The 14,334-nt window shown below is 41.1% G+C and overlaps 1 protein-coding gene across 1 annotated transcript; it reads right to left on the bottom strand.

The window, feature by feature from the left end:
* Window positions 1–200: 200 nt before the first annotated feature.
* LOC147660949 (cannabinoid receptor 1-like) lies at window positions 201–1,422 on the bottom strand. Its single transcript, XM_086951415.1, has one exon. The coding sequence runs from the start codon at window positions 1,366–1,368 to the stop codon at window positions 301–303; it is 1,068 nt and encodes a 355-aa protein (XP_086807541.1). The 5' UTR covers window positions 1,369–1,422; the 3' UTR covers window positions 201–300.
* Between the last annotated feature and the right edge of the window lie 12,912 nt (window positions 1,423–14,334).

Raw genomic sequence — 14,334 nt, 5'->3', positions numbered from 1 at the left:
TGTGGTGAAGATCAGTGGGTGCTGTTCAGAGTAGGTTTTCCCACATAAGCAAGCTGGTGTTTGTAAGTCAATTGTTTGATTTGGTCATTTGACCTTCAAAAAATGCAAAACCTACTGTGTTTATAAATGTAAGTATGTATACAGCTGCGCAGTTGGAGCCACAAATACAATAAGGAAGTCACCAGGCGCATACTGTTAGGTTCTCCTCTGTTGTCAGTCATATGTGCCCATTTTCTTTTGGGACGGGCTACACTGCTGAGATATTGCGCATCGGAACAAAGTTCTGAGAGGAACAATCCATCAATGTACTTCCCGGGCACAAGGGGTCGAATCAGAAACGATACCAGCATCAGAGTTAATCTGATCATTGGCCCCTTCTAGGTTACAGCCTGGAATCCAAAGGTGACTACGGAGGTACGACAGGCCCTTCTTCAGCCTTTGGCACATGTCCCTGCTCCTCAGGGAGTAGACAATGGGATTGACCAGGCAGCTCAAGAGACAAAGGTTGCTACAGAACACCAAAGCACTCCTTATGCCTTCAGTAAGGTTACCAAACAAACAGTATATCATAAAAAGCAAAACCGGGGCCCAGCATGACAGGATTACTGCGAGAACCAGGACTAAGGTTTTTGCAAGCAGGACGTTTATCTGCATTTTGGCCTGCTCAGGCGTCTGCCCGGCTTGCTGCCTGTGGTAGTTCATGCACACAGCATGCTTGTGGGCTTTCAACAAGATGTGGCTGTAGCTATAGAAAATAAAAACGAGCAGTAACATGACCAGGGAGATCCAAAATGTCAAGTACTTGTTATCAATCAGGGGAAACAGTTCTGAACAACGAGAATTTAATCTACAGCAATTCCACCCCATTAAAGGCAAGTAAGCTATAAAGACAGCGAGACACCACGTCACAGCGAGAGCCACCAATGCTCGTTTCTTCGTGACCACGGACTTGTACGCAGAAGGCTTGTGTATGCAGATGTAGCGATCGAAGGCGGTGAGCAGCAGGCTGCCAAGCGACACTGTGAAAGAAGCAATGACACCGCCAAGTTTCAGCAGGAAGACGTTAGGAGAGCCCGCTCTTCCAAAAACATGAAAATCCACAAAGCTGGAGAAGAAGCAGATGCTGGCCAGGAGGTCTGCCAGGGCCACGCTGGCAAGGAACTGGTAAGAAGGCTTTCTCCTGAGGTGGGAGGATGAGAGTATGATGCACAGCACTACAGAATTTTCTATAATACACAAGGATCCGACAGTACAGCTTAGCAGAGCGAGAACGGTTTTCTGCCAGGTGGTGTTCAACACCATGTAGTATTCCAGGTGCTTGATCCTTGAGGCGCAGTCTGTGGCATTTTCCACCCTCCATTTATCCATTCTCTTTTGTGGGGTGGGGGTTCTCTTACACAGTCCCTTCACTTCAGAGTTTACCCTCAGAGCTGGAAAAAAAATAAAAAAATATTAGTAATATCTGCTAATTCATAGCTAAATCATCCTGAATGAAAACATCAAATCCCTGAAAAAGTGAACGGAAAAGAATATTAAAAAATTAACATATTGTTGCTTACATATACGTTTCTACATTGAAATACTACTGTGTTACTTCTGTGGATTGGTAGTGTGCAATATTTGGTGCATAATCAGGCGCACTGGGGTTATGAGATTCTGCAACTGTGTTGTGTTCTTCAAAGGTATGGATTCACTGTCTTTGCCACTAAATCCACCTTCTACTGCATAACTAGCAAATTGTTTACAACTGAATGGAACAAATGTTACAAAAAAAGGACCACAAGTGGTTCTGCAGAGTGACAGTCCCTTTACAAATGTTAACTGGTTACCCTTCAGCTGCTGACTGCTCTATTCAGATGTTAAATCGGTACTAATGGGATGAGACGTTTGCCCAGACAACATAAATGTGTTGTAAATTGTCAAAACTGTCAGCTAACACGGCCACAAAATATACAGTAAAATGTTGTATAATTTGACTTTACTTGGTGCATAATGTATCATTGCAACATAATTTGGTTCTTCATTGCTGCATAATTCTAGTGGCCCAGTGCATACATCAAGAGGCTGGCGGTGTCGTAAATCGTGGACCCTAGGCCCACATGCCATAGAAAAAATGGCGCAGACACTGTGGTGATGCTTAGTGAACTGGCCACAAGCACGTCAATCAGGCCCTTTTATTAGCAGGCCCACGTCACTCTGCCTACTCACTGCCTGTGGTTGATGGGCGTGGGGTGTGCGTCTCTGGCCCTCAAGGGAGTGGCCGGTAAACTTGTGCCTGCTGGGACACTAGAACATGTCCAGCAGGACACGACAGTGTCCATTAGTGGCTCATGAAAGCAAGACTTATACAATATTTTAAACATAACAACTATGTAAATGATTTTCATTTCGAGGTAATGAATACAAATTTAGCCCATGGTAATAGCATGAATTTTTGCGACGAAAGCCAAGTGTTGTAAACCACCAAAGGCCCTGTATTTTTTTTTTTAAATCAAATTCATCCATCAGTTTATTACATATTTGTACACCATGTTTGTTATTCATCTCAATATACAGAAATAGAAGAATTCGATGGTGCTCAGCCTGTATTTTATTCAGCTGTGGCCCAAGAGTAATTTTATGATGACCTCATCACTAAGCTCCGGAAGGAGCATGTGCGCCCTAAACATGGACGGATTGCAAGTAGGAACACTGGAATTAACATTTAACGATATCCTTTATGTTCTCCAGAATAAGGCTCGTGATCTTGGAACAATCAGACTACAACCAGAGTCTTGGGCCATAAAGTTTTGAATGTAAAAATCAAAATTTTAAACAAGTCTTGAATAACAAACCATTTTGATAATGGGACACATCCAATTCCAGCCAAAAACACACACCTGCAAAGTAGCAGAAACTAAAATCCCTTTGCTCCTAAGGCCTCCTTACAAAAGTGTGCTCTTGTTTGTGTTTTGAGTGATGTGGATGTATGTGTTAAGGGTCTTAAAATTACCTTTGTAGCTTTGATATTTAGCTTTAAGTGTTTATGGTTGACAGTGGTCTTGACATTTTTCCCAATGGTGCCACTATATATATCAGATGGTATTTGTCTTTAATGTCAAAGACTATAGACTGCAGTGCCTTGTCTATGTCGTACTAGATATAGCAGAAAGTAGTATTTTGCTATGTTCATTACGAACAGTGTAGCAAGTTGCAAGCAATTGTTGTAAAATATATCTTTTTTTAAATCCCTGTACTGCCCAGCGGGCGCCTACCCTCTGATAAGGACTTGAAATCTCCCATCAGATATTTTCAGTAGGAGTACCCAAACAGATTCGCAAATCTCTTCAAATTAGAATGCCAAGGTTCCCAGCATTACTGCCCATCTCCACTTCCTCTACTAGCACCACCCACAGACCAAGCCTTAGCTTCCAAGTTCACCTATTAAGCAAAAAATCTAATTTAGTGATGGAACAGACCCAAAAATTGTCCGTAGATACGAGGCAAAGCTGAGGAGTCACTTCTGCTTTATTTCATGGACGCTACTCATTTATACCACAAGTCGGCAATCTGTACTGAAACATTTTATATCCCTTTAATTGGTGACAAGAGATTATTATGGATGATGCAGAGGTGGATCTATATTCAGGACCCCATTCTTCGGGATAGTAAAGTTACTGAGTCTGTGTACTAAAGGTCCTTAGCATTGGGGTAGCTTTAGGAGAAGGGGTGTTTGGGGTGTTACACCCTTCTAATAAATGTATTTTCTGATAAATATTTTAGTAGAGGTACTTTCAGAAAGGTATTGTGAGAAGTCAGCCGTATTTCACCAAGATTTTGTACATACACACAGAAAAAAAAAACACACTACCTCTCTGTTTTGAAAGTCCTCAAACATATTGTTATGTTACATATTATTTTGGGTTGTATGGCATTACAACATGGGCTTTTACCACGCGTGCCATTACAACGCTGTTTTTACAAAGCAAGTCGTTACAACGACTGGCGCTGTAAGCGCTGGATAATGAAATAGTTAAATTTTCTATTCCAACTCCAGCCCACTTTACAGTAGGGAAGGTGTTGGAATAGAAAATTAAAATATTACCTATCCAACAGCGCCCTCCAGCGCAAGTCGTTGTAACGACTTGCGTTGTAATGGTAGCGCGTGGTAATACCCGCATTGTAAAGGCTGTTCCCCATTATTTTGTTTTCTCTTAGTACTCCTATTATTCCGCTATCCTCTCCCTTTCCACTGTCTAAACGGCCCCTCTCATGCACCCTGCTGGTGGTATAATATATTTAAACATGATATGATAGACTGAATATCGGAAAATCTGAAGCACACACCCCAAACCTTAGTGATCAATCTACACCCTTGGTTCTCAGTGCAGAGATTCCGCCACAAGTATGGAGATTTGCCCGGAGTATGGAGTCTCTGCACTCGTAACTTTACTACAGGTAAATACCTTCATGAATCGGGCCCCAAGTGCGTAAATTGAGTGAGTACTACCAGCACTCTTTTTTGGGGGACTGAAACTTATTTTTGAACCATTAGATCCTGTCTGAGAACAAGAGAATGGCAGCAAAGTTGGGAAGGAGAAAGAGGAAAAGAGGCTTGGAAAAACAGTGATGAAGAGAGAATGTAGGGATGAAAAACTGTCTGTATACTGGTAGAAGAAAGAGACATGAGGAGAAATACAGGTGGGGTGAAGCTTGGTCATTAAGATTGGGGCTTGTGAGCTTCAGATTGTCCGACAATCACGGTGGCATATAATGTTAAAATGTATTATACGACAAGCAGAGCACATGAGAGGGTTAAAGAAGCAGTGGAAAGGGAGATGAATGAGTACTTGAGAACTGGTAGAGGTAATAAGTGAGAGAAAGCAAATATTCTGTATAATGAGCATTTTTAAAGACTTAAAAGCGCACACACACACTCTTCCCCCTCTTTGCTTTCAGTTTGTTTTGCCTTGGTATTTGGCAATATAGTCACTCGGCAGCGGCGCCTGGGGGCTTTTGATAAAAATTACGGCCTGCCAGAGCTTTAACTGGGCCGGGTCCTGCCAGTGCTGACCACGAGCAGTTTTTAAACAGGGGACCTCAAAACGGGTGCCTATTGGGCTCTGTTTTATGGCCTAGCACAGGCGGTCCGTTTTTTTTGCAGACTGCAGTGAGAGCATGCACAGCGATGTGCACATGCTCATTTTTCTCACTTCTGACTAGTGGAAAAGTCACAGCATGACATCATGCCAGGTGAGCATTGTAGCCGGAAGGAAAATCCTTTAAAGAGGAGCTTTTTCTCTATGGATTTCCATTCTCTTTTTGCAACACTTGAGCAACAACATTGTCGTGGTGCCAGCCATTGGAGTGGGGGCATCGTAAGAAGAACCACCGACGACCGGACCAGCACTTGCTTTAAAAACTGAAGTCAGACAGCCAGCGCAGCCAGCCACCAGCAGGACCCTTGTCTAACCTTTTAAAGCAAGCGAAGAGCATGGGGCCTGCAGTGTAATCCAGCCACAAGTGAATCATTTCTCCCTCCCTTTCCAAAGAGGTTTGCAGAAGATCTGATCTGCTTGGTCCTGCCCCAGTTCTAATGGCACCAGCAAGTTTAAAGCCTGCTGAACGTGAAATCCACCTAAACTTAACGATTTGGATGCTCTATTTACTGAAGGTGGGATAATTGGAGGGGAGATAATTGGTTTTGATTTGCTCGCTTACTAACTCCAGAACAACAAAACAGGCTCCATGGTTGGTTTCCTAGCTAAGCACCAAGCCAGCAGTAGCTTGTTTACCAAAAACGTATTACATAGAGGGATAGAGTTGGGGGGATGAGAGTGAGAGGGACCGGTCCTCATATCACCTCTATGCTTTACAATGTTGGTGCAGACAAGAAGTGTGACATTCTGCAGATAGCGAACTTGAAGGATGAAACTTTTATATTTGTGAATCAGTTTGTTCAAAGTCCATCGCAAAGAAATAAATTATCAGAGCAAGGTCCTTCTACTCTTGAACAAAAGTGGGCACTAAGTGATGGAATCGGGTGTGAATTGTCAATCTATTGTAGCACATTGGCTATGGTCAGAAGTGAACAGAGTTTGCAGTTTTTAATTGTTTGTCATTCCCAGAGCTACTGCACATCAGACATAATGCAGGCCAGGACAAGGGAGTCATTGTTGGACCTGTGATTGTTCACTACCCCTGACTGCATAAATGTTGAGCCGCTGTTCGTGAGCAGTGGGGGTCAGTGTACTGCGCGATTAAACGAATGTATAGCAATCACTGTTCAATCTTGCTATGGCAATTTATGAAATCGTTAAAGACACAAAGTGATATCACCCCACTAATAGTGATAAGCTATGGAGGAATAGATGATTATACATTTTGACACTTAGCCCTACTCGTTCTATGGGACGTTCCCGGTTTCAGTAGTAGAATTTTATAAATTTATTTATTGCAATACAGATCAGTGCTGACTATTTTTGCATTTGTAAAACTGAGTAAATACTGTTAAACTCCACATCTCTACTGTGTGAATTGTTTACTAATTTCAGCGACCTATTTTAGCCTGTTTCGTTATTGTAGGTTCTAGTCAATGCAGAGATGGAAAAAAGTACTCCTGTTACCATGCTGTAAAGAATTGAGCCATTATACTGAGGCGGTTGGAAAGACTATGATCATGTGGAAATGTTTTCTGTTTTAGGAGATAGGGCTACTATAGTTCCTTATTTCTTGCCTTTTTTTTAATAAACAGATTTAATAACCCCCCTATTTTGTTGTTTCGGTTTGAATGCCGGTGTATAATTTTAATAAGAAAAGAATGCTACCTGTTTTTATTGTTTCTCCTCAAGTGGTGGATGTTGCTTTTTGGTTTCTAACACCATTAACTAGCAGTCTGTATGTAGGTCTATGTAATTTACTTCTGTAGTTTATATAAACAAAGGGTTTCGTGGTGAAAAATAATGGGACAATATTCTTGTTGAAATGCATTAGGACAATTGTCAAACTAAAATGCTGCTTCCTTAGTTAACCAGGCAGAAAGACAACTCTACTAGCAACAGACTTCTTAGTCTGCTGCTCTTTGCAATGAGTGGCCAATAAAGACCATTTAAAGATAAAATTATATTTCATTCAAACTTCATTCAAGTGCTAGGTTCAGCATAGCATCCCAGACCATTTTGAGCGCAGCAGATTTCCAGCTCCCCAGGATCAGACAGTGGTACAGCGTCCTCACTCACCTCAAATCGCGACTCCAACAAAGACTGCCCGAGGCTCAGCTCCATCCTGCACCAAGGCTCAGCAATGCCAGACTTGCAATCCTCCAAACTAGGTGTGATACAGGAGAAAGCTTCAGTAATATTTATTCATAGAGTTGTGTCTGAATAACCAGCATGTCCTGTAAAAATAAAATGAGGCTCTCAGCTTCATTGGCCCTTTGAAGAGATCTGGACAATAGAATTTTAGGGCTCTGTCAGAGCCAATCTCATCTTGGGAAACGGTATAAAACCATGTGCAAACCAGACCGCTGAGGGGCTGGTCCCCCCAATATGGGAATACTAAATTACTAAGATGTGTGCAGGCTGAATTGGCAAACATCGGTCGTGATCCGCAGTTAGGGAAACACTTATTTAGAGTGCAGTTATGAAACTATACATGTCCATTTGTTTTGAGTGCCATTGTGTGACAAGTCTGGTTACAAGTATCAGCATATGGACTTTTAGAGCACCGGGCAACAAATATTTTGGGGCTTCAGGATCAGGAAAACCGCACAAATTTGGTCAATAAAACAAAAAGCTAAAGCTGCCTGGCGTTCCTCAGCCAAAAATGAACAAAATAAAGATTGAACATGCCCTTTCTTTTTGATCTTGATATTTTTCATATTGTATCACCAGTGTATTAGGTTGAATTGTTTGATTAGACTGCTTTTCCTTAAACCAGTACATTGATCATTCCTACCTCAACTAATAAACAAAACTGAGCAATAGTGACACTGCTAAATGCTTGTGCAAATGATTAACTCAGTTCCTAAGGTGGCAACAATTAACTGCACTGTGGTATTTGACACAATCTCCATATGGCAGGTTTAATCACATAACTGGCAAACTGGTAAAAAAAAAAAGTTCTGGGATTCTTTCCATTTAGGTTTTATCCTCCAAGTTGAAAAAAGTTGCTGCAATGGTTTTGCAAAGCTGAATAGTTTTCTCCTAAAATGTTTCAAGGTCATATGCACTGTTTAGTCCCTAAAACTCAATTAAATAGATTTTAAAAGAAATATGTGTTTTGTGTAAAAATTGTACAAGTACTTCAAAAGCTACACGCTGTAAACTGAACAACTAAAAAAAAATTCTGAGTCTGTTGATGTAAATTAGCAGTGACTCCTAACTACTAGTAAGACTAACTAGCTTACCTTGCAATTGACAGGGTGCTAAAACTGTTGAAAGAATTTTGTAAGAAACTCCACTGCACAATGAGAGATCCTTTTAGGAGCAGCGCAAAATGAAGAGGAACATCTGCTTGCCAGATGGTACTTCAACGATGTTTAGTTGATCACTGGAGTAAACTATAAACATTTTGTTGCAGATAAGAAGCTAAATATTCTTATCACCTGGAAACAAAAACCAGTGGAGTATGATTTTCTTTTCTTTTTCGGATACATCAGCCTTCAAGCAGGAAGTTCTAAATTTAACATGGCTAGTAGTGGCTTGTCTGCTTCTGCTTTGAAGCGCAAGTCTCTACAATCTTCAATGTGTGACTTCCTACAATCACTGAAGCAGCAGCATATTACAGGGGAGGCTTGTCCAGAGAAACTAACCAGCGAAGAGGCTAGTAAAACTCTGCAAGAGTCTGCCAAGGACTGTTCACCTTTACAAGGACTTCAATGTGTGCCAGAGACAGAAACTGCCAAACACCCTGACTTTTGGACCACTAATCAGTGGTATTACTTTCAAGATGAATATAAATGGCTGCATCTGAAGTCAGGTTGTTCTTCGTGCAAACAGGCGAAATCAACAGGTCTTTCAGTACACAATAATACCCAGGGCATGTGCATAAGTCAAGTGCATGTGGACGGCACTGTTGGCCCTTCCAGTGATAGAAAGCTTTTTAGGCAGAAACAGGTCACAAATAAGATTACGGAGCATAAAGCAAGGGCTGCTCATTTGGCAGCTGAAAACATTCTAACAGCTAAGCAGAATACATTGGTGATGAAAGTACAAAAATGTAATGCAAAACACATGAATAGCACATGCAGGGTATCTGACACTACCTACTACCTGGCAACAAAAGATCGCTCTTTCGCAGACCACCCTGAACTAATTCTCCTTCAGACAAAGATCGGCAGTGCAATGGGCGGTGTATTGCACAGCAATGTGGTAGTAACTGAAATAATCAAACACATTGCACAGGAAATACAACATAGGTTGGGTTGGTCTGTCATGTCAGAAATCACAAACCAAATATCACGGTATGAATTGATGAGAGCACAACTATTAACAATACTTCTACCTTAATCATCTACCTCTGTGGCATTTTTGGAAATAAAAGTACCCCAGTGGCCATCTATTTCAGATTTTGGGAGCTGGCAGAAACAAATGACCTTGGCATAAAGGTAGCTCTCCTATGCTACTTCGAAAAGATTGGACTCATTAAACGTCTGTTACATGACATCTTGATTGTGGTATGTTCTGATAGAGCAGCATTAAAGTTTGGAACAACAGGAGGAGTAGTAGCATTGCTGAAATCAGAATTTCCAAATCTTGTACGGAAATGGCACTGTCTGGCTCACAGACTAGAACTTGCTGTGGCAGATACAGTTGATGAGATGGCGGGGCTCAATCACATCAAGATTTTCAAGAACTCGTATGCCACATTCAGCAGGTCATCAAAAATACCAGCGCTCTAAATCTGGCCGCCAGTGAGCTAGATAAACAGCTTCAGAAAATTGGGAAAAGGCTTGATACGAGATGGGTAGCATTCAGCTACAGATCTGTGAAAGCAGTTTGGAACTGCTTCCCTGCCTTATGTAAACATTTTGAGGATGCTTCTAAAGACCCATCCAGATCCATAGGAGACTGGATTAAGTATGGAGGTCTCTTAAAGAAGCTTACATTCTATTCTTTTATCGGAGATTTGGGGGTAATGTGTAATGCACTCCAGGAACTCAAAGACTATTTACTCTCCTTACAGAGGGACATTGCAATTGTTCATGCCCACAGATTTTTGGTCAGTCAAGTACGTATGAAGGACTCACCAGGTGTGTTTGCTTCTGCGGCTCAGTGAGCAGTTGTCAAGGGCAAATTCAAGAAAACTTCTCTTTTCTCTGTTGCTCTTAAAATCAGTTTTACCAAAGTCCATCTGTAAATATCAATAAACAATGTGCCCCGGATTCTAAAGAAAGAACTTACAGCCAGCTTCAGTGTGCTAGATGCAGGCAACTTGTCTGCTGGTAATGAATGCATTTTTTATGGTGAAACAGATATACAGAAGCTGTGTTCAGAGTTTCAACTGCCAGCAAGAGAGACTATCCAAGCTTTTAGACTAGGAAAAGATTTTGGTGGAAAGAAAACCCCTGAAGCATTAAAAAACAATTAGTTGCTTGCATGGAAACCCTGCCAGCAAGTAAAGCAGATTGTGAAAAAGGTTTCATTGCAATGAACTTAGGGGCAGATGTATCAAAATACCTATTTGCGATTATCAAATAGCGATTTATTGAGAATTGCAAAATGGTATGTATTTAAGAATTCGCTATTTTTTAGCGATTTCTTAAAATTCATTAATTGCGATTAGAAAATTGATAACCGCAATAAAGGAATAATTTCCCATTCACTTCTATGGGCCAGGAGGCCCATAGGAAGGAATGTAAAGTTATTCTCAATTTGCGATTCGCAATTTGCTAATCGCAAATTGAGAATTATTTCAAGGGTACAAGGGTGTCTTAAGGACACCCTCCTGCACCCCTGAAATTTTCATGTGTTCACATATGGCGCGTATGAGCGCCACATGGCACCTTTACAAATGCCAAAAAGTGCATTTGTAAAAGAATTAGCAAATTACCACCAACTACAAGTTGGTGGTAATTTGCGATTTCTAAAGGTAAAATCGCAAAAATTAAATGTTTCTTACATAGCATTTAAGGAATTGCAAATTTTGCGATTCCTTATTTTCCGGGGCTGTTTTTGTTTCATATATACCACTTAGCTAAAATGCGAGCGCAAACGCTGAAATTCTGCAAATTTTGGCGTTTGCAATCGCAATTTTGCTTGATACATATGGCCCTTAATTGCTTCTCCAACTAGTGCCTCTTCTTGTAGAGACCAATTCTTCATGCTTATGGGTAAAGCTCAGTGGTCCTCCATTCGAAACAAAGCTGTATGTAAAGAGTTTGCTGGTAAAAAGTAGAAATTCTGCTGAAGAAAATTGGTGAGAAACCCCATCAAAATATGCAGAATGAATATCTTCAAGCGTTTTGGGAAATCCTGCAATAGATCTCTTTGTAGTGTAAATATTGGCTGGGAATTACCCAATTTAAAGATCAACTGTAAGTAGTGCTATGCAGCACAAGTGGCCATGTGAAGGCACCAGAATACAGCATGCATTAGCCAATCCAATAAGTCTGGTGTGTGAAGGTTAATTTCATTTTTATTGCATGAATGTGCACAAAAAAAGAAAAGTAGAAAATATGTGCCCACCTAAACATGGCTGCTATGTGCGGTCATTAAACCTTTTAAATTTAAAATTAGTTCATTGTGGTGGTGTTTTACTACTTATTTTGTTTTACATAGCAAACTTTCTGTTGTGCCATGCACTTAATTATTATTATTATTTGTGAAAACGACAAGAATAAATCACCACTAACTTAGCACTCAAATTGCAGTCAGGTACAAGGTCACCTAAACACTTTATAGCTTTGGAAACAGTGACAGAAAATAAATCCATATTTAACTGGGCACCCAAAGCGCAGGCAAACTAAATAACTGCTATTCACAGTGAAGATTGAAAAGAACTGCAAGGAAAAAGCACACTTTCAACCAGGCTTATCTCTGACGAGATAGGAACTATTTTAGGTGGATGTGAACAATGTACACAGATTTTGTGCAGTCAATTAAAGTGAATGGAGCCAGCAGGTAAAGTGGACTAACTGGTGGGTGGAAGCATAATGAGAACAATTTAACAGACCAATTGGCGATTGGGGAAATCTGCTGACCAAAGCCCCACTATGTATGTATATTTTTTAACAGTTTTTGGTAAAACAATAGTCCAACGAGACAGCTAAAGGTAACCCAAAGACCAGACCTAACAATGTAAAATGAGCCACTCATAGTGAAAAGGGGAAGCAAAAGAGAAGCATATAGAAACCTGGGGGAACAAGGGACAACGAAGGGAGAGGAAGGGCACTAGTTATGGCACTGAAATGATGGACTTAGACCCAGTGACAGAGTGAGAGACACGGAAGAGTTTGAAACGCCCTTGAAGCATAGGTGAAGGCAGGCAGACAACAAGTTACATAACATCGGGCAGCAGACAGACTGCACACATCCAGTAATATCAGAAGAGCTTCGAGAAGGAAGACAGATACACCTGTTGACAATGGTAGGGGGAGAAGAGGCTCAAATAGAAAGCTTGAGACAAAACCTAAGAAAGGTGGGTGCCCACCAACAGAGAGAGAGCGAGCCATGGGATGGCAGAAAATGACAAGATAACAAGGAGTAGGGACAGCACTATATCGAGACAGCTAGTTAGTCATGGATAAAGTAGCAGAGGGCAGTATACCAGATATTCTCTTGCATAGGAAGAGACAGGGAGGGTCAGACAGATTCCACCAGACACAGGAAAAGGCAAATGAATAATAGATATGAACTGAAATAAACATGTATAGGGCATATTGACACCTAAACACACAGAGAGCCAGGGGAGAGACAGATTTACACACATTAACACAACGACGAAGAAAGAAATAGATGTGGCAACCAACACAGAGTGGTTCCTGGAAGAAAAGGGAAGTAGAAAACAGGCACAGATGGTGACAGGAGAGAGCGATAGCCTGGCACGCAAAGGCAAGAGGAGAGAAAAGAACGAGAAAGATAGGCATCCCAAAAAGTGTGAGACAGTGAAGAGACAGCCAGACAGCAGAGAGCATCCAAAGAGATAGAAACAGACATAAAGACAGTCAAGCATATGCACACGTTGAGAAATGGAGAGACCGAGACAACCATAGACTGCTTAGAAACAGTGAGAGGCAGACACCATACAAGACTATGGGAGAAGGTGAGAAACAAAGACAAAGTTCAAACCATGGATAAGAAACCGATATACAGGGACACTGTGAAACATGAGTGAAGGATATATGAACATTTATTACACGAATCGGAGGAAAACTGAGAAGTTTCCAGAAAAAAAAAAAGAGACTTACAGCAAGGACAAGCGGATCAATGAGAAGGGTGGAGACAGAAATAAAGGCAGCTAAATGAGAACATTTCAGAAAAAACAGGCAGGCAACCTGAGATACAAATATGGCAGGTGGTGAGATAAATGCATTGTTTCAGTGCTTCTTGGACAGCTTTGGGGAGATAGAACAAGAGGGGTTAGACAGGATGAAAAAGAGGAGAGATTCGCGTTTGCCTCCTTAAAAAAAAAGTTTCTTTCAAAATGGCAAATGGAAATCTCATTGAAAAATAATTCCTCCTCATTCTTGTTTGGCCACAGCATTCCGGAAAGTGAAGTAAAGTGAAAAAAATTGGAATTTCGCAATTCTGACAATATTGGGAAATGTTTGGTTTAAAGATGGCCACCACGTTTCCTCACTCATAAGGCAGCTTCTTGGGCGTCAAACCACTGCAGCCGGAAAGTGTCACTATTCGAGCAGCTAAAGGTCTCTTGCCTCCTGTTGCTCACAGCCTGCAGCTTGTGCATATACCGGGAAGTTTATCCTGATGGTGATCCGGCTTCAAATATGCTAAAATATCCAAAAAGCATAAGCAAAATCCCTGACACACAGGATATTAATGCCACCACTCACAGTGATGGAAACCAATTGTTTAAAGTGGGTGGACCAACTGCCTCATGCTCTGTGTTGTGTTGGGCGGATGCAAAATGTGAATTAGATATCAAAGGATCAATGGATGAAGAGAGCTAGCTGAAATCCACTGTAGGAAAGAATGTTCTAGATAATTTTTAGTAAAATCAAAAGGTCTTGACTATCACAAGGCCTAAAAATAGGTCTCAAAATGGTCTTGTTTCCATGAGAAGTAGAGTACCAAAAGAGCAAAAAGTTTATATTGCCCGTAGCTCTGAAAATCATTGCACCACAGCTACGTTGAAGACCTTTCTACAAACTCCTGCTTTTGACAGAGGCGGACT

This window comes from Lissotriton vulgaris, unplaced genomic scaffold, assembly GCF_964263255.1.
Source record: "Lissotriton vulgaris unplaced genomic scaffold, aLisVul1.2 SCAFFOLD_1683, whole genome shotgun sequence".
NCBI lineage: Eukaryota > Metazoa > Chordata > Amphibia > Caudata > Salamandridae > Lissotriton > Lissotriton vulgaris.
This window is presented reverse-complemented; position numbering and strand designations above follow the sequence as displayed.

Coding starts and splice junctions, on each gene's coding strand:
- LOC147660949 (XM_086951415.1), bottom strand. CDS start 1,368: ATGGATAAATGGAGGGTGGAAAATGCCACAGACTGCGCCTCAAGGATC.